At 43.2% G+C, this 20,785-nt stretch overlaps 1 protein-coding gene across 6 annotated transcripts in view; it reads right to left on the bottom strand.

Annotated features, from left to right (window-relative positions):
- The window catches only part of RBKS (ribokinase), a 67,098-nt gene that overhangs the window by 39,654 nt on the left and 6,659 nt on the right, over positions 1–20,785 (bottom strand). For 4 of the 6 annotated variants that reach the window (XM_034427995.3, XM_060692453.2, XM_034427997.3 and 1 more), the window contains exon 2: positions 1,972–2,104. In XM_034427995.3, coding sequence (XP_034283886.1) covers positions 1,972–2,104 — 133 coding nt within the window. Of the gene's footprint in view, positions 1–1,971; positions 2,105–3,772; positions 3,797–6,433; positions 6,488–20,785 lie in introns of those variants that run through there. The other 2 variants (XM_034427996.2, XM_087883115.1) reach the window with 2 other exon arrangements.

Here is a 20,785-nt window from a genome sequence, read left to right on the forward strand (position 1 = left end):
ACAGCCTGCAGCAATTTTTCTGTACTTTGGTTCACATAATCATTCAAACTTCGTTTTTCTTCTTCTACAGTTTGATGGATTTACAATAGTCCTCTGCCCCCTATTTTTCTTGGCAGGTACAACCTGTCGATGTCACTTCGTGGACATTATTTAATTTAATTTAATTATGTTTTCAGCATTCAGCTTTGATTTTAATATTTTGTGGGCCTCCTGATGTATTCCTTTTGTGTTGACTCTTTAACTTTTCCATTCAAGATGTTAAACTGTTTCCAATATGCCTAGGTATTTGTAACCATCATCCTTTGCTAATGCTTTTACTATGTTTCCATTTCCCAGTTCTATTCCTTCTATTTTTTCCATTTTTCCTTGCTTCATGGATAATACAGCACATTTTTCAAGTCCAAAGTTCATTTTGATGTCACTGCTGAACAGTTGAATTGTGTTGAGTAATGATTTAAGTTCAGTGGGGCTTTTTGCATACATTTTTAAGTCATCCATGTATAGTAGATGGCTTATCTTGCCATGATGTCTTGAGATTTGGTATCCCAGTTTTGTTTTTCGTAGGATTATTGTCAGTGGAATTAATGTGATGTTGAACAGTAGTGGTGAAAGTGAGTCCCCCTGGAAGATTCCTCGTCTGATGTTGACTTTACCAACGTTCTTTCCATTTGCTGTTAGAACTGTTTTCCATTTTTGCATATTTGCTTTCAAAAATGTACAAATATTTTTGCTGATTCCAAAGTTTTCCAGACAGGTGTTAATCCAGCTGTGGGGTAATGAGTCAAATGCCTTCTTGTAATCAATCCATGCCATACTTAAATTCGTTTTTCTTCGTTTTGCATTTTTTAGTACCATTTTGTCAATGAGTAGCTGATCTTTTGTTCCCCTTGATTTTTTATAATTTCCTTTTTGTTCTACTGGATACAAACTGTTTTCCATCAGATGATTGAATACTGAATTTGCCAGTATTCTTGTAAAAAGTTTGAACACTGTTGGCAGACAAGTAATTGGGCGATAGTTGCTTGGCTCTGTGCCCTTTTCTGGATCTTTCATTATCAAGTATGTTCGAGCAGCTGCTAACCATTCTTCGCTTGTTGCATTTTGAAGCATTTGATCAAATTGAGTGGTTATGCGATGATGGAGGCTGGTCAGGTGTTTTAGCCAGTATTCATGCAGTTCGTCCAGGCCAGGTGCACTCCAGTTCTTGACCTTCTTTGCTTGTTTTGCAACCATGTCAGTTGTTATTACAATATTTTCCATTTTGTTTCGTGTTGTTTGTTGTTGAATATCTTTGATCCAGGAGGCAGTTTTGTTGTGTTCCACTGGGTTTTCCCACAGTTCTTTCCAAAAGTTCAAAGTTTTTTCTTTACATGGGTGAACATTAGTTTGGACTCGATTTTCATCAAGGGATCGGTAGAAGAGGTGTTGGTTTCTTCTGAACTAGACATTTTCACGATATTGTTTTTATATTATTATTATTATTATTATTATTATTATTATTATTATTATTATTATTATTATTTTCAATTAACTTATTTAGAAAATGTTAATCTTTCTCTTTCAAAAATACAAAACTGATACTTTGGATTGTGTATTTGGAAAGATGCAGAATAGACTAATATATTAATTTAGCATGTCATGATCCTGCAAAATATATTAGTATTACCTCTATATTAACGCTACTGGCTGCTTTAAAATTTTAGAATTTTGTTTGATCATGAGATGCTATGGCAGTCCTAGATTGCACAGAGTACATCATTTGCCTATCCCTATATTATACTAACTTTCATCCAGAAAAGAATACACATACTCTGTTTAGGATTTTTTTTTTGTCTTGGATAAGACAGCTAATTGTTAATTGCTAAATTGTTAATTTCTAAAATGAATGTGTAAATTTGGTCTGCATTAATATTTGAGCAATTTATTAACAACAGAATATACTGACAATAACCTATATAAACCAGTGCTTACCTTGCAGATCATTGAGGTTTTAGTCCCAAGCCGAGCTGCCTGAACACACTGATTGGCACCTTTCCCCCCAAATCCAGTGAAAAATTTATACCCATGTATGGTTTCGCCAACTTTTGGTAGACGTTTAGTAAGGCTGTTGAAATAAAAGAAGGAAGGATACTCTTTGTTACATATTAACAACTGAATTCTTAAAGAGTTTTTAAATATTAACCATATAGAATTGTTAAGGCCAAGTACTATAGTGATTTAATTAAAAGTAGTTCCAATAATAATCTAAAATTTGTAAATGCAACCTCTTTCATGCTCCTATAAGAACAAAAAATAAAACAGACCTCACAATTGTTTCACTGTTTCAAATTAGATAATAGGTAACTAATCACAATATATGAAGTAGTGAAAGAAAAGGTGTATGTAACTCACAGTTATTTACCTAATACCAAAAGGGGGGTCATTCCAATAAACATGCCCATTTACACAACATGCATACACTCTGAGAGCAAAAAACAAAACACAGGCATTACAGTAGCATAAATCAAAGTCAATTTGGAATGGATTATTGAAGAAAATACGGTATTTTTTGGACCTAGCTTTTGGGGAGGAAAACAAGAAAAAAAAATCTGCCTTTGCCTCTGCGCAATTTGCCTCCTTGCAGCAAACAGCAAACAGCCTGGTCAGCTTCAGCACAGCCTGATTTAGTACCAACAGCTGATTGGCGGTTCGATCTGCCTCCTGGAATACCGCCTATCAGCTGTTCCAGGCTGCGGGGATCGCCATTGCCCATCACCACCATCGCTGCCTATTGCCGCCTCTGCGCATGCCATTTTCAGCCTCTGTGTGTCCCGTTTTTGGCCTCCGTGCGTCTCATTTTCAGCCCATTCCAGACGGCGGCGATAGATGGTGGCGATCCCTACTGCCTGAAACAGGCCGAAAATGGGGTGCGCAGAGGCCAAAAATGGGACGCACAGAGTTGGTGATAGGCAGCAGCAGCGATGGGTGGTGACAGTGACAATGGGTAATGGCGATCCCCACAGCCTAGAACAGCTGATAGGTGGTATTCCGGGAGGCAGATCCAACCGCCAATCAGCTGCTGGTGCTAAATCAGGCTGTGCTGAAGCTGACCAGGCAGTTTGCTTCAAGGAGGCAAATTGCTGGGAGGCAGAGGCCGAAGGGTAGGGCTTCAGTCACATTCGCTCGGCTTCAGACATTTCCACCCACTTTTTTTTGGGGTGGGGGGAAGTGTCTTATACACCGAAAATACGGTACTTCACAGCCTAAGGAAAGCCTTGGGTTAATTTTTAATATAATACAATAGAATCACTATGTAGAAACTATACAATCCTATTTGGGAAGTTAAAAATGCTTTTTCTTTTTGTAGGTTTGTGTTAGTTTGTATGGTTTTTTAAAAATAAATTATTAATAGAAATTTGTAAAAAAATGAAATGTAACCTCTCACATTGTATCTTATAATAAAGGTAATTGCTTTAAAATCATCTTAAAACAAAATTCATGATCATAAAAAAAAAGGCTACTGAACATGGTTAAGGGAACTTCCGTTTCATCATGCGGCACCATCCTATGTACTACAAGGCAGGACTTCTCTTCGGGAGGACCAGGCTTTCTAGCTTCTGCTGCAGCCTGGTAGCAACAGCACTTAAGACTTATATACTGCTTCATAGTGCTTTACTTCCCTCTCTAAGCAGTTTACAGAGTCAGCATACTGCCCCCAACAATCTGGGTCCTCATTTTACCAATTTTGGAAGGAGGGAAGGCTGAGTCAACCTAATGGCTGCTTCAAACTCACAGTTGAGAGGAAGTGATGGAACTGGTCTCTCAGTAGTTGCAAGAATTAAAAGCCGATTGCAGAAGACAGGAGACATCCAAAGAGGTAAAAGAAACACTGGAGAACTTAGGTGGGAACATCTTCAACATCTTGAATCTCCAAAGACCTATGCAAGGGTCCTCTGTGTAGACTTTAGTTCAACATTCAACACCATCATTCCAGACATTCTTTTAACTAAGCTAAACCAGCTAGCGGTACCTGAGCACACTTGTAAATGGATCATAAGCTTCCTAACAGACAGGAAGCAGCAGGTGAAGCTAAGTAGAATCACATCAGATACCTGTGTGCTCTCTCTACTTCTCTTCTCTCTATATACCAATGACTGCATCTGTTATTAAACTACTGAAGTTCGCAGATGACACAATAGTGATCGGTCTCATTTGAGACAATGATGAATCCACATACAGACGAGAGTTTGAACAACTAGCCTCGTGGTGTGACCAGAACAGTCTGGAACTGAATACATTCAAAACCATAGAAATGGCGGTGGACTTTAGGAGAAACCCTCCCATACTACCACCTCTTACAATACTAGACAACACAATATCAACAGCAGAGACCTTCAAATTTCTAGGTTCTACCATATCTCAAGACCTAAAATGGACACCTAACATCAAAAACGTCATCAACAAAACACAACAAAGAATGTTCTTTTTGCGTCAACTCAGAAAGCTCAAACTGCCCAAGGAGCTGCTGATCCAGTTCTACAGTGGAATTATTGAGTCTGTCATCTCTGGTTTGGTTCTGCAACCCAACCTTCAGAGGATAATTAGAATTGCAGAAAAAACAATTACTACCAACCTGCCTTCCATTGAGGACCTGTATACTGCACGAGTGAAAAAGAGGGCTGTGAAAATATTTACAGACCCCTCGCATCCTGGACATAAACTGTTTCAACTCCTACCCTCAAAACAATGCTATAGAGCACTGCGCACCAGAACAACTAGACAGAATGCCATCACTCTGCTAAACAAATAATACTGTCAACACTGTCAACACTGTCAAACTATTTACTTGTAGGTCAGTAGGTCAAAGGTCTCAGTGCCAGGCTGTAGCAGCACACTGCCGGCTGGTGATGTGTGGGTCTTTTCTGCTTACTTCATTACTTCATAATTGGCTCAGATGTGGATGATCTAATATAAGTTCACCTAGAGAAGATGGCAACTTGAGAGAGGGGTGAATAACTTCTATCCAATCAGAATACTGTTACTGTGCTACCTTTTATCTGCTTGTATAAAACTGTATAAAAATAAAGTTTTCTACGAAGTCTGGAGAGACATCTTAGAGACATCTTGAAGACATCTTGAAACAGAGCAAAAGCCTGGACCTCTGATTTACAACATTTACTAAGTCTGCATTACCATTAATCTTTGTTCCTATCACCCATCTCCTCCCACTTATGACTGTTGCTGGTATCCTTAAGTTTTATATTGACTGTTTCCTAATATGATTTGATTGCTTATTTGTTCCCTATGACTATGATTAAGTGTTGTACTTTATGATTCTTGATGAATGTATCTTATCTTTTATGTACACCAAGAGTGTATGCACCAAGACAAATTCCTCGTGTGTTCAATCACACTTGGCCAATAAAGAATAGGCGGTGTAGGAAATCAAAGGCTCTTAATCAAGGGGCTCTCATAAACACATGGATATTATTGATGCAGCAAGCTGGAAAAACTCCAGTACTTTTTATACCAAGATATGTTTTGCTGAATATAGGGAAGAGCAGAGTACAGAAAGAAGTCTGAAGGAAAAAACCCATACCTGGCCAAGATAACAGCAAGTCAAAAGTTGGCCAGCTATGCAGTAGCATGAAAGAGAGAGACCCCTTCTATTTTAATCTTAGTTTCCTCTCTCATGTCTGAGCAGTGCAGGACAGGACATAAACAAGTGGGTTTCTATGGCTGATCAATTGTCCCAGCCTCAGAAATAAGATTAGACTGGAGTAATAAAGTTGGAAGGGACCTTGGAAATCTTCTAGTCCAACCTCCTGCCCAAGCAGGAGGCTATGTATCATTCAGCAAGGAGATGGAGGGATGGGGTGGGAAAAGAATGGTTACAATAAAAAAAATTGTGAAAGCTAAAACAAAGAAATTGTGTCAAACATCTGGAAAACCAATCACACAAACCTTGCTTAAAATATCCAACTTAACACATCAAAAATACATACGTGCATTTCTTCCTTAAACACACTTCCATCTTGCATGTCAAACCTCCTGCCAAACACACCTTAATAGATAGCTCAGGAAAATTCACTTTTAGAGATACAGCTTTTAAGAAAAGAAAGCCATGCTATAATGTAATGCTGTTATCTTGTCACCGAATTTTGTAATGAGAAGCAATTACTAGATTTTGATTTCATTAGGCTAACTTTAAAAGCATTTCAGCCTTCTGTTTTGAAATGGCAATTATGAGTAATTTCTACGATTAAGGAACCATCTGTTACTGTGCATCCTCCATTCACATGTACACTCAAATGTGCATTTTCCAGAGGAGTTGAGCACATATATTACAGACTTAGCTATGTTTTGAAGGGAAACAGCTGCTTCTAGAACAGAACAAAACAACCTAAACAAGCATTCAAGTCCAAAGTCAGAAGCTTTTATTTTTAATACATACATATTAAAACAGTAAAACAGCTTGGTTATTTCTCCAACTCCAGAATACATGGTCCTAACGTGAAAGAAAGACAAAGATAGTAGACATTAATATTTAACATTTAAAGCAAAGGTGTCAAACTGGAGGCCCATGGGCCGGATGCATCACATGCAGGCCATGCCCACCCCGGCTCCGCAAAGGCAAAAAAGTCACGATACATCATGTGACGTGATCGAGTTTGAAGCATGATTTAAAGCATGGGTGGGCAACAATGGTTTAGTTTAGTTTAGTTTAGTTTAGTTTATTTGATTTGTATACCGCCCTACTCCCGAAGGACTCAGGGCGGTGAACAGCCAACAATAAAATACATAAATACACAAAATTTAAAAACCCGATAAAATCAAATTAAATTATTTGGCCCAGACAAATTAAAATACCCCAATAATTTAAAAACAGATTAAAATTTACGTATTTAAAAAGGGAAGAGATCAGGCCAAGCCCGCTTGATGGAATAAAAAGGTCTTCACAGCACGGCGGAAGGAGCGCAGATCCGGGATCCTCCGTATCTCCAGGGGGAGCTCATTCCAGATGGTAGGTGCCCCCACAGAGAAGGCTCTCCCCCTAGGGGCCGCCAGTCGACACTGTTTGGCTGACGGCACCCGGAGGAGTCCCTCTCTATGAGAGCGTACTGGCCGGTGGGAGGCTATTGGTGGTAGTAGGCGGTCCCGTAAATAACCAGGCCCTAAGCCATGGAGCGCTTTAAAGGTGGTAACCAAAACCTTGAAGCGCACCCGGAAGACCACCGGGAGCCAGTGCAGCTCGCGCAGGAGAGGTGTTACATGGGAGCGCCATGTCGCTCCCATTACCACCCGCGCGGCCGCACTCTGCGCCAGTTGGAGCCTCCGGGTGCTCCTCAAGGGGAGCCCCATGTAGAGAGCATTACAATAGTCCAGGCGGGAGGTGACGAGGACATGAGTGACCGTGCGTAACGAGTCCCGATCCAGAAAGGGACGCAACTGGCGAATCAGGCGGACCTGATGAAAAATCCTCCCGGTCACGGCCGTCAAGTGCTCTTCTAAAGACAGCCGTGAATCCAGGAGGACGCCCAAGTTGCGAGCCCTCTCCGTGGGGGCCAATGATTCACCCCCAATAGTCAGTGATGGCGTCAACTGGCTATATCGGGACGTCGGAAACCACAGCCACTTGGTCTTGGATGGGTTGAGCCTGAGCCTGTTCCTCCCCATCCAGATCCGTACGGCCTCCAGGCACCGGGACATCACTTCAAGGGCATCGTTGGGGTGATCCGGGGTGGAGATGTACAGCTGGGTGTCATCAGCGTACTGATGGTACTCCACCCCGAAACCACGGATGATCTCGCCCAGCGGCTTCACATAAATGTTGAACAGGAGAGGTGAGAGGACCGACCCTTGCGGCACCCCACATATGAGGGGCCTCGGGGTCGACCTCTGTCCCCCTGTCAACACAGACTGCGACCGGTCAGAGAGAAAGGAGGAGAACCACCGCAACACAGTGCCTCCCACCCCTAACTCTTCCAACCGGTGCAGCATGATACCATGGTCAATGGTATCAAAAGCCGCTGAGAGATCTAACAGGACCAGGACAGAGGAGCACCCCCTGTCCCGAGCCCTCCAGAGATCATCAACCAACGCGACCAATGCCGTTTCCGTGCTGTACCCGGGTCTGAAGCCCGACTGGAACGGATCCAGATACGTCGTTTCATCCAGGTGCTTGTGGACTTCAACTCCTAAGCCAGCCAGAGGTTTTTCACTTTTGATTTAGAGAGTAGAAGGCAATACAATGAAAATGGCAAGACGGGGAGAAACACGCTGGACCTGGTTTTTGTCTCTGGACAGTGGTTGAGTGATCTTAAGATAGGGGATATAGTCACCGAGCCCCTGTCATGGTCGGATCACTCTCTCCTTCGCCTTGACCTTTGAACCGCTGCACCCCACCGCAGGGAGGCAGAGCCGGTAAAATGGTTCCGCCCAGGCGCCTGATGGAGCCTGATAGGTTCCAGATGGAGCTTGGGCTATTCCCTGAGGCTCTGGCTCACGCCTCGACTGGAGACCTAGTGGCCGCCTGGGATAGGGTGGCCGCTGGAGCTCTGATCGGGTCGTGCCTTTGCAGCCTCTGACCCGGCGCCGATCTCATCTGGCTCCATGGTTTACTGACGAGCTAAGGGAGATGAAGCGCCAGAAAAGATGCCTAGAGAGCAGTTGGAAGGCCAGCCTTTCTGAATCTGACCGGACACTGCTAAGATCTCATATTAAGAATTACCTAGTGGCGATAAAAGCAGCAAAGTGTAATTATTTTGCTTTTATTGCATCATCAGATAACCACCCGGCCGCTCTGTTTAGGGTGACCCGCTCCTTGCTCCACCAGGGAGTGCAGGAGGACCCCTTGGAGGGTAGAGCCGAGGATTTTGTACAGTATCTGCATGACAAAATCACTCAGATTCGGGAAGACCTGGACTCCGACTGGGTAGTTTCAGGGGGGATGACTAAGGCAGGTCTTGAGAATGTTATCTGGGATGAGTTTGATCCTGTGACTCCTGATGACGTGGACAGGATTCTGGGTAGACTGAACACGACCACATGTTTGTTGGACCCGTGTCCCTCCTGGTTAGTGCTGGCTTCTCGGGAAGTGACGCAAGGCTGGCTCCAGGGGATTATAAATGCTTCACTGGGTGAGGGTGACTTCCCCGCTGCCTTGAAAGAGGCAGTGGTGAGGCCTCTCCTCAAGAAGCCTTCCCTGGACCCGGCAGTGTTGTCTAATTATCGTCCGGTCTCCAACCTTTGCTTTGTAGCAAAGGTTGCGCGACAGCTCCCCCAGCACCTGGATGAAACGGTGTATCTGGATCTGTTCCAGTCGGGCTTCAGGCCTGGGTACAGCACAGAAACGGCATTGGTTGCGTTGGTTGATGATCACTGGAGGGCTCGGGACAGAGGTTGCTCCTCTGTCCTGGTCCTATTAGATCTCTCAGCGGCTTTTGATACCATCGACCATGGTATCATGCTGTACCGATTGGAAGAGTTAGGGGTGGGGGGCATTGTGTTGCGGTGGTTCTTCTCCTTTCTCTCCGACCAGTTGCAGTCTGTGTTGGCAGGGGGCAGAGGTCGACCCTGAGGCGCCTCATATGTGGGGTGCCGCAAGGGTCGGTCCTCTCGCCCCTTCTGTTCAACATTTATGTAAAGCCGCTGGGCGAGATCATCTGTGGTTTCGGGGTGAAGTACCATCAGTATGCTGATGACACTCAGCTGTACATCTCCACCCTGGAGCACCCCAACGATGCCCTTGAAGTGATGTCCCGGTGCCTGGAGGCCGTGCGGATCTGGATGGGGAGAAACAGGCTCAGGCTCAACCCATCCAAGACTGAGTGGCTGTGGTTTCTGACATCCCGATTTAGTCAGTTAGTGCCATCACTGACTATTGGGGGCGAATCGCTGGCCCCCACGGAGAGGGCTCGCAACTTGGGCGTCCTCCTGGATTCACGGCTGTCTTTAGAAGAGCACTTGACGGCCGTGACCGGGAGGATTTTTCATCAGGTTCGCCTGATTCGCCAGTTGCGTCCCTTTCTGGATCGGGACTCCTTACTCACAGTCACTCATGCCCTCGTCACTTCCCGCCTGGACTACTGTAACACTCTCTAAATGGGGCTCCCCTTGAGGAGCACCCGGAGGCTCCAGCTGGCGCAGAGTGCGGCCGCACGGGTGGTTATGGGAGCAACGTGGAGTTCCCATATAACACCTCTCCTGCGCGAGCTGCACTGGCTCCCGGTGGTCTTCCGTGTGCACTTCAAGGTCTTGGTTACCACCTTTAGAGCGCTCCATGGCTTAGGACCTGATTATCTATGGGACCGCCTGCTGCCACCAGTAGCCTCCCACCGGCCGATACGCTCTCATAGAGAGGCGCTCCTCCGGGTGCCGTCGGCCAAACAATGTTGACTGGTGGCCCCCATGGGGAGAGCCTTCTCTGTGGGGGCACCTACTATCTGGAATGAGCTCCCCCCGGAGATACGGAGGATCCCGGATCTGCGCACCTTCCGCCGCATTCTCAAGACCTTTTTATTCCATCAGGCTGGCCTGGCCTAACTTTCCCTTTTTCCCCTTTAAAATGTAAATTTTAATCTGTTCTTAATTATTGGGGTGTTTTAAATCTGTCTTGGGCCAAATTGTTTAATTCGGTTTTATTTCGCTTTTAAATTTTGTATTTATGTGTTTTATCTTGTTCACCGCCCTGAGTCCTTCGGGAGTAGGGCGGTATATAAATCAAATAAAACCTAAACCTAAAACCTAAGACCAAGATAAATTCCAAATAACTGTTTTGGAAGCTCCTGAAGATAGGACAAGAAGCAATGGATGGAAATTAATCAAGGAGTGAAGCAATCTAGAAATAATGAGAACTTTCCTCACAGTTAGAACAATAATCAGTGGAATGGCTTGCCTCCAGAAGTTGTGGGTGCTCCAACACTGGAAGTTTTTAAGAAGAGATTGGACAACCATTTGTCTGAAATGGTACAGCGTTTCTGCCTCAGCAGGGGGTTGGACTAGAAGACCTCCAAGGTCCCTTCCAACTCTGTTCTTCTGTTAAGGAGGAAGTAATAGTGTAGAAAAGAGAGTGCTGACTCTCCCATCTGGTCTTACATACTTAGGAAAATAATCATCTCAGACTATTTCCTGGTCTTGTTGTCTTTAGTTATACTCAAACATAAAAAGAAAGTGTTGAAGTGTTCAGAAAAGCTTCATTTCTATGTTGTCCGGAGGCCAACAGGATGATACAGTTAATTAGACTGCTGGTACTTGTGGTGAAAGTGGAGAGACCCAAAGAGGCTTTGCAATCATTAGGGTCCCAGAAATTAAAACAATTTTATTTTTTTATTAGAACTTAACATGGAAATCCTCAAATTGAGACTTCTTTTTAAGGCCTGATTATGCCAGAGAAAATAACAAAGGAAGTGAGACTTGATTAAAGGAGGAAAACAAAGCACTATAACTGCTTTCAGGTGCTTTTGGGAACAGCAAAATGTTCTGATGAACAAAGCTCCTAATCAGAGGAAAGATAGTTAATCCAGTAATTATGACCTCCTGGCCAGAGGATATGGTTATATCATTTTCTAAGTTGCAGAAGGAACTCTTGCCAGAAGCTTCTCTTTTTCAGCCTCACAGAAGTCTTAAGAAAGTAAAATGAAGTTCCTTTTAATATTTCAGCTAGCTCATGTATGCAGGTCAAATGTAAAGCAAACCACCCTACAGACTATGATGGCCTTCATAAGCCTTCAGTTAACTGTAGAAGGACATATTTCTATCGGGGAGGTGTAAGTAATCACTTGTAGCTTTCCAAAGTCTTGTTTCTCATTGCCTTCACGGGGGGCTTCTGCCCAGTGGTGGGATTCAAATAATTTAACAACCGGTCCTCTGCCCTAATGACCGGCTGGGTGGGCGTGGCCAAGGGGCGTGACAGCACTTAGCCTCCTGCCAGTCGAAATGGGGCACGGGGTTAATTACAAAATGTGGGCTTTGCTTTGTGACATCCAGATCCAGCAAGCAGGGGGTGTGAACTGCACAGAAAATACACTTTCGTTTGATTATGAAGAAATATTCCCAAAGTCAGATGTACACTAAATGTAGACTGACTTTTAGCTACACATGTTCCCAGCAAACAGCAAATTTTGAAGCTCCAGGTAAAGAGGATTCATTTTAGGATGAGTAACCAGTTTGCATGTTGGAGGTTACTAAAGGAATGGTGGGAAACTCTATTTTAAAGAACATTCGAGGGAGGGGTGCAGAATAGCCTTTCTCTGCCTGAGGCTATAGAGACCTGGCACCAATCAAAACACTGTTTGTGAAGCAACTGATCAACACTGACACTACTATAGGAAAGGAAGAGCAAACTCCATTCCCTTCTAGTACTGATGATGTTACCTAGTTTGGTAATGAAACATCTGCAAGAAAACCATCAAGCTCAGAGAGCATCAAGGACCCCACAGTTCAACCCTGAGCTACAAATATTCTCTTCTGTCAATAAACACTTTTTGGTTAGAGGGACTCAGAGCCTGCCTTATATGAGATGGCTCCCAGTGGATTTCATTCTAAATTTTGATATGATTTCTGTAAATAAGGAATGTAGAATTATAATGGCTGAGTATTTGTTCCTTCATACATCAAAAAAATACAAAGCTAAGGGATAAACAAATAAAAAACAGATTTGAAAAAAAAAGGCTCAGGAAAGAAAAAGAGTGAAAGTGTAAGAAAGAAAGAAGAAAAGAAGGAAAACGAAAAAAAGAATGACTTCCAACTTTCTTTATTACAGATATAAGTAAAAAATATATCAAACTCTTACTCTAAGATTAACATTTGTCTACATTATTTCCATAATCCCATATCTAATCATCAAAACCCCGATCAACTTTTAATTTCAGTTTCTCCCAAAAAGTCCAGTAATGGTTGATATCCCTTTAATCACTATTTGTTAAGAAAACCATTACTGATTTATTTATTTATTTAATTTATTTATTTATTTATTATATTTCTATACCGCCTTTCTCCCGTAGGACTCAAGGCGGTGTACAGTCAAGAAAAACATAGACACACAAACACCACAAAATTGCTAATTAAAATTGCCACTTAGTTTGGTCAATTAAATAAAACTCAGAATTAGATAACATTTAAAAAATCATTCGCATGTTTGTATGTTTAGCCCTGCCTGTTGGAACATCAGGGTCTTGAGGGCACGGCGGAAAGCACGGAGATCAGGGATATTCCGTATCTCCGGGGGCAGTTCATTCCAAAGTTCACCCCACAGAGAAGGCCCTCCCCCTGGGAGTCGCCAGTCGACATAATTTGGCTGACGGTACCCTGAGTAGTCCCTCCCTGTGAGAATGAACTGGTCGGTGGGAGGCTATTGGTGGCAAAAGACGGTCTCGTAGGTACCCAGGTCCTAAGCCATGGAGCGCTTTAAAGGTGATAACTAACACCTTGAATCGCACCTGGAAGACCACCGGGAGCCAGTGCAGCTCGCGTAGGAGAGGTGTTACATGGGCGTAACGAGCTGCGCCCATAATCACCCGCGCGGCTACCTTCTGGACCAGTTGGAGCCTCCGGGTGCTTTTCAAGGGGAGCCCCATGTACAGAGCATTACAGTAGTCCATACGGGAGGTAACTAGGGCATGAGTGACCGTGCGCAAGGCGTCCCGATCCAGAAAGGGACGCAACTGGCGGATCAGGCGAACCTGATAAAAGGCACCCCTGGCCACGGCCGTCAAATGATCTTCTAAAGATAACCGTGAATCCAGGAGGACACCCAAGTTGCGGGCCCTCTCTGTGGGGAGCAAGATCTCATCCCCTATTGTCAGTGATGGTACCAGCTGACTGTACCAGGACGCTGGAAGCCACAGCCACTCGGTCTTGGAGGGGTTGAGTCTGAGCTTGTTTCTCCCCATCCAGATCCACACGGCCTCCAGGCAACGGGACATCACAGCAAGGGCATCATTGGGGTGGTCTGGGGTGGAGATGTACAGCTGAGTTTCATCAGCATACTGATGAACACTCACCCCAAAACCACGGATGATCTCACCTAGCGGTTTTACATAAATGTTGAACAGAAGGGGTGAGAGGACTGACCCTTGCGGCACTCCACAAATAAGGTGCCTCGAGGTCGACCTCTGCCCCCCTGCCAACACAAACTGCGAATGGTCAGAGAGGAAGGAGGAGAACCACCGAAGCACAGTGCCCCCTATTCCTAACCCTCCAGCCGGTGCAGTAAGATACCATGGTCGATGGTATCAAAAGCCGCTGAGAGATCTAATAGGACCAGGATAGAGGAGCAACCTCTGTCCCGAGCCCTCCAGAGATCATCCACCAATGCGACCAATGCCGTTTCTGTGCTGTATCGTGACCTGAAGCCTGACTGGAACGCATCCAGATAGACAACTTCATCCAGGTATCGGGGTAGTTGTCGCGCCACCACACTCTCAACAACCTTCGCAACAAAGCGAAGATTGGAGACTGGACGATAATTTGATAATATAGCCGGGTCCAGGGAAGGCTTCTTGAGGAGGGGCTTTACAACCGCCTCTTTCAAGGCAGCGGGAAAGACACCCTCACTCAGAGAAGCATTTATAATCCCCTGGAGCCAGCCTCGTGTAACCTCCCGGGAGGCCAGTACCAACCAGGAGGGACACGGGTCCAATAAACATGTGGCAGCGTTAAGCTTGCCCAGAATCCTGTCCACGTCCTCAGGAGCCACAGCGTCAAACTCTTCCCAGATAACGCTCTCAAGACCTGCCCCCATCTCCTCCCCTGGATCTACCCAATCGGAGTCCAGGCCCTCCCGAATCTGAGCGACTTTATCATGCAGGAATCCTGCATGTACAAAATCCTCAGCTCGACCCTTTAAGGGATCTTCCCGTACCCCCACCTGAAGTAGGGAGCGGGTCACCCTAAACAGCGCAGCTGGGCGGTTCTCTGCAGATGCAATAAGAGCGGAGAAATAGCTAGACTTCGCCACTCTTATCGCCACTAGGTAGGTCTTAATATAAGATCTCACCTGTGTTCGGTCAGATTCAGATCGGCTTGTCCTCCAATCACTCTCCAGGTGTCTTTTCCGACGCTTCATCTCTCTCAGCTCCTCGGAAAACCAAGGAGCTAGACGAGATCGGCATCGGGTCAGAGGCCGCAAAGGCACGACGCGGTCCAAGGCCCCAGTAGCCGCCCTGTCCCAGGCGACCACCAGGTCCTCAGTCGAGTCGTGAGCCAGAGTCTCAGGAAATGGCCCAAGCTCCATCAGGAACCTTTCGGGGTCCATCAGGCGCCTGGGACGGAACCATTTGGTTGGTTCCGTCTCCCTGCGGTGGGTGGAAGTGACTTGAAAGTCCATGTGAAGGAGAGAATGATCAGACCATGACAAGGGCTTGATGTCTATATCCCCTATTCTTAGATCATTCAGCCACTGATCAGAGACAAAAATCAAGTCCAGAGTGTGATTCCCCAAGTGGGTGGGGCCTTGAACTACCTGGGTCAGGCCCATGGCCGTCATGGAAGCCATGAACTCCCGAGCCGTCTCCGACATCTCATCAGCAGATGGCAGGTTAAAATCCCCCATAACAATAAGTCTGGGGGTTTCCACCGCCACCCCGGCTATTAATTGCACCAAACTCTAAATAAAACAGGAATGGAAAATCCCAAACTCTAGTGCAGACCAGTGCTTTTCAACTTTGGCAACTTTAAGGTACATGGACTTCAATTCCCAGAATTCCAAAGGCACCATGAAGTTCACCCATCTTAAACTTGCCAAGACTGAAAAACGCTGATCTACAGATAGGGATTTTTCCATTCCTCTTTTATTGGTTCTTACTTACTTATAAGCAATCATAATGCAAAATCCTCACTTCCACCCCATCCCAGAGCAAAGATAATGCAAAATCCTCACTTCCACCCCATCCCAAAACAATAATGCAAAATCCTCACTTCCACCCCTCCCAGAGCAAAGATAATGCAAATCCTCACTTCCACCCCATTCCTCACTAACCTGCTTTCCAGCTCCATTCTCCTGTGTGCAGGGCAACAAAAGAAGACCACGTGACTACCAGTTTAAAAAAGGTTCAGTCAGACCTTCCAACTTCTCAGGGGAAAAAAAAAAGATCTTGCAAAGTTGGAAGGTCTGACTGAACTGACTGATCAGCCTTTCAGCTGATCGGCATGTCTGGTCCATTGCCACCTTCCAGCTGATCCGCGTGGCTCCCAGTCATGCCCCTGCAGCCTCCCTACCCTGAATGGCAATCTTGGTGGGCGGGGCCAGCCAGTGGTGGGAACAACCAGTTTGCCGAACTATGCAAAAAATTAACAACAGGTTCAGCCAAACTAGTGCAAACTGGCTGAATCCCACCACTGCTTCTGCCTCTTCTTGCCTATATTTGACCTACTGGGACTGGATTTTCTTGCCTAGATCTGAACACTACCTTCCCTTGGGGGAGCTAAACAGCCAATGAATGGGATAGGATGAATTTAGAAAGCCGCTCCAATATGTATATATAAAGTATTTTGTTTAACAGCAATACTGCATGCTTTTCTTTGACAGACCACCACTATAGGGATTTTAGCAACTGCAATTGGGACTGATAACTGGATTGTTAAGCAAAGTGATTGCTAAATGAAAATTACGTGACTGTGACTATGCTTAGGATTTTACTTCAGTTTGCCTTTGCTTCTTGCTATTTCCTTCAGATGAACTGGGGTTGTTTCTCTTTCTCTCCAAAGACATCTTAGTATGAGGTAACTTAGAAAGTGAAAATAGGACAGAAACACTGTGAAGGTCATAAATGTGAGATTGGTCACTAAATTGATTTTTTTAGCACTATTGTACGTTTCAACAGTCATTAAATGAAGTAGTCACTAAGCAAGGATTACCTATACTAGCCTCTAAGCCCGTGATGGCAAACCTATGGCAATACATCTCTGCAGGCACGCAAGTCAACGCCCAGGTCAGCTCACCGCGCATGTCCGCGCACCTGCCAGCCAGCTGATTTTCAGGTCTCTGCCAGGAGATGCGCACACATGCATGGGGGATGGGGAGGCCATGTGCACATTCACGGAGGTGGGGGGATGTGGTGCCCCCATGCCCCGTTTTTGGTTCCAGGAGGCTTCAGGGTGGCCTGCTAACATCAAAACGGGGCATGGGGCGGCGGGCCCCCCCCGGGGCCCGTTTTTGGTTCCAGGAGGCTTCAGGGAGGCCTGCTAGCACCAAAACGGGGATCATGCGCACCTGAATGAGGGGGGAGTGTGGGGGGTATGCACATTCATGGGGGCGAGGCCTATGGGGGGCATTGCATTATCGGTGTCGACACGCACGTGCACACTTTTGCACATGCACGCATGCTTTCGGCACCCAAAGAAAAAAAGGTTCACCATCACTGCTCTAACCTATCACTGTTTAATAGTACAGAGCTTGAACAAGGTATCAAAAGCAGATAGGGAACTCTAGATTATGCTGCATCAAATCTAAAATCAGACCATCGGCAAAATTGGTAGTTTTTCAGGAGGGTGGGGTAAAGCTTTGTCTCTTAAAAGCACAAAGTGATTCAAGATAAGAAATGAAGGATGCTGGTTCTGGGAATGCAGGCAAGGTGCATGAATAGAATAGCTCCAGTGGTAAGAAAATACCACAAGCCCTTTCTTAACCCAGAGGAACACTGGGTTAACATTAAATCTGAATTAAAGCCTTCTGATATTGGATGGTCAGGTAAAAATAATGAACTGACATCTAAATATAACCGGTTTTAGAACTAAAAGTAGACAGGACTCAATAATTTTGGAGAATAGCCTCAGAAAGAGAATTTTTTTTTAAAAAAGTAGATTCTAGAAAAGTAACTGGAACCAATCAACGGAGTAAGATATATCCATGCAGATAGCTACTGATATACAAAACTATAAGTGCTGAGGAGGTTATCTAGTTAATCATTTTTATAACTAAATAACTTGGTCTGAATCTAAGAATGTTTAATAAGAGTCTTGAAAGAATAGTGGTGCATAAAATCTATTACAGATCAAGAGCGTTAACATAGAACTCTTAAATAACTGAAGACTATACTGTTGAAGAAAATACTTAATAACCAAGGAAACAGGGAGAAACACTGGCAAGCAGGCCTATTAAATGCCAAATGGCAGAAGATGTTTACACAGGACTTTGTTCCTGGCAAGAAAAATGTTATAAGGGTGTTGACAACACAGCATAATGTTCAGTTTGTGAATATCTTGAAATATGGTGAGATAGAACAAAAGCCTTGCAGGAGATCCAAAGCATGGCACTCCGCCTTCAAAGTCCAAGTAAATGTAATATCAAATGAAGAAGAAGCAAAAGGAACATTTATCTGAGAAACAAACTTTGTGAATTTTCTGGCTATCAAATAATTCTTCCAAAGCTGGTGTCAAGTTTTATTATGCTAAGGTCTGTCAGGATGCTGACAACAGATATCCACATTTCCAGCCCCAAATGCTGCTTATAATCTTATAATTATAAAAAATTATAATTTTATAATTGTACTGTACTGGTGTCTGAGTGATAAGGATGAAAGTTCCATAACGAAAGATCAAGATGTACATGAGCTACATTTCCCATTTCCCCCCAAAGAATAAATCCAAAATGAGCAGTTGAGAATACAAAAAGTTCAACGTTTTAAATAATAGGAGGAAGAGGTACAATTGAAGCATTCAGTTGAAAGAAACATGATTGGGAAATACCTACTTTGAACATATTTAAATATTAAAGGTATAAAATTAATTACCTCACTGATCATAACAAAATGATTAATCCATAAGCATACTCAAAGCAATATATCAATTACCATAAGTCAGCATAGATTTATCAAGAATTAATTTAATTGTTGATTGAATAACTTCCTTAAAAGATTGTGAGAACAAAAATACACAGATACAGTTATCTGTTACACAACTGAACACCTGTATCATACAGCACCTGGTAACTAGGTATTTGGAACTGAATATTGTAGAATATTTAAAATCAGAATTCCAACCTGTTGGTGTTTAGTTTTTTATACTGTAAAAAAAAAGATTCTAAATTCCACACTTAACATAGAATAGAATCTACTGTAAATCTATTGTGTCTAATGCAGTTCTGCATGTATGGTTCTACTCTGGAACTATCTAGTAGAAATAAAAATGTTCAAAATGAAAAAAAATGCACAGATTCAGGTAGAGAAATCTGGATTGGTAATAATGCATACAAAAAAGATCTTGGAGTAAAAATTTATTGCATATTGAGCATGACCAGTAGTAGTAGGGCTACAGAAAAGACTAATGCGATTTTAGTCTGCCTTAAAAACAAGTATCTCTGTATTACGGGAAATAAATTCTATTTTTTGTATTTTCCATGTTTTCCATTTTTGTATCTTATGATTTATTATTGTTATCTTATGATTTATGATCTATGACTTACCACTTTGTTGTTTGTACACTAAGAGCTTATGCCCTGGAGATAAATTCCTGTGTGTTTTCAATCACATTTGGCCAATAAAGAATATTCCTATTCCTATTTCTAATAGTTCCATTTATTCTACTTTGATCAGATCTTATCAGCATCTGATTCTGGATAATATAAGTAGGATTCAGAGAAATTGGAACAGGTTTAGCTAATGCTTATGAGAAAGATTAGGGGACAGGAAACTACAGTAAATTCTATGAAGAGAGAGATTGAAGAAGCTGGCCATGTTGGCATTTGACAAAAGGATACTAGTCGTCAAGTGAAGTTGTTTAAAAGTTGATGAAGACACATTGTCTTTTGCTCTATAGTAAAGGACATATAACGTATCTAAGTTAAATTGCTTCCTCCAGCTTTATAAATGTAATTTTATATTTTGTATCATGGAGAGATAATGGCAGCATATCACAGCATAAAAACAACAGGTAAGATAAGGCAATAATTTCTGCTATTGTTTCTCTTGATCAGCTTCTCCATTTCTTAATTTTCTTAAAAGCTATGATAAATTTAATCACCTCATAATTCTAGCAATCAAAAGAGGAGAGTAACTTAACCTTGTAACATTTCCAACATTTCCAATACTGTTAAAATTACATTCTTGGTCAGTACTTCAGCTGTTAGCACCATCCAGTTTTTCTCTCTGACCATTTTAATTTATTTCTATTTATTAAAACATAACATTTTAACATCTCAAATGTTTAAAAAATAAGAATGGCATTAGCACTGAAGGCAATGAGATTCTACAGTTTATAACTTTACTCATAGAATCTCATATGTCCCATCAAAAGTTTAGTTTAATTAACAGAAAAAGGTGGTGGAATCCAGAAATAATACAGGTTATATTATAAGTCTACAAATATTAAAATAAAGCGGTGCCTAACAGCTAGGGAGAATACTGCTGAGCTTCCTTTTATGCACATTTTCTACTTTAAAGGGTAAGTCTTTAAAAATATGATACTGTATCATAGTCTTAAGTAAAACCATGCCTCTCAGGTCCACGGAAAAACCTCTCTCCATAGAACCGGTCCCAGATGCCCAAAAGGTTGGGGGCCGCTGTGGTAGGTTACAAGATTATAGCTTTAGTCTGGCAAGATTCTGTCTACTAGGTGTAAGCAAATAAAGAGCTGGACCAAAGTGGATTTCATTGTATATTGAATAAAGTTATGGGAACAGTGTTTGGTGCGGAAGTTGTAATTACAGCTTTCAAATATTGTATCTTCTACAACACAGTCAGAATTATAGCAAGAAATATAAAAGCAGGACTTCACTTCTTTTCCAATGTTAGAACTAAAGTACTTATTTAGAACTTTAAATTGTGGGCAGTTGTAAAATGAATGCTGGAAGGATTTCCCTGTAGCAACC

The sequence above is a fragment of the Pantherophis guttatus genome, chromosome 1 (genome assembly GCF_059756535.1).
Source record: "Pantherophis guttatus breed Tessera chromosome 1, ASM5975653v1, whole genome shotgun sequence".
Taxonomy (NCBI): Eukaryota; Metazoa; Chordata; class Lepidosauria; order Squamata; family Colubridae; genus Pantherophis; species Pantherophis guttatus.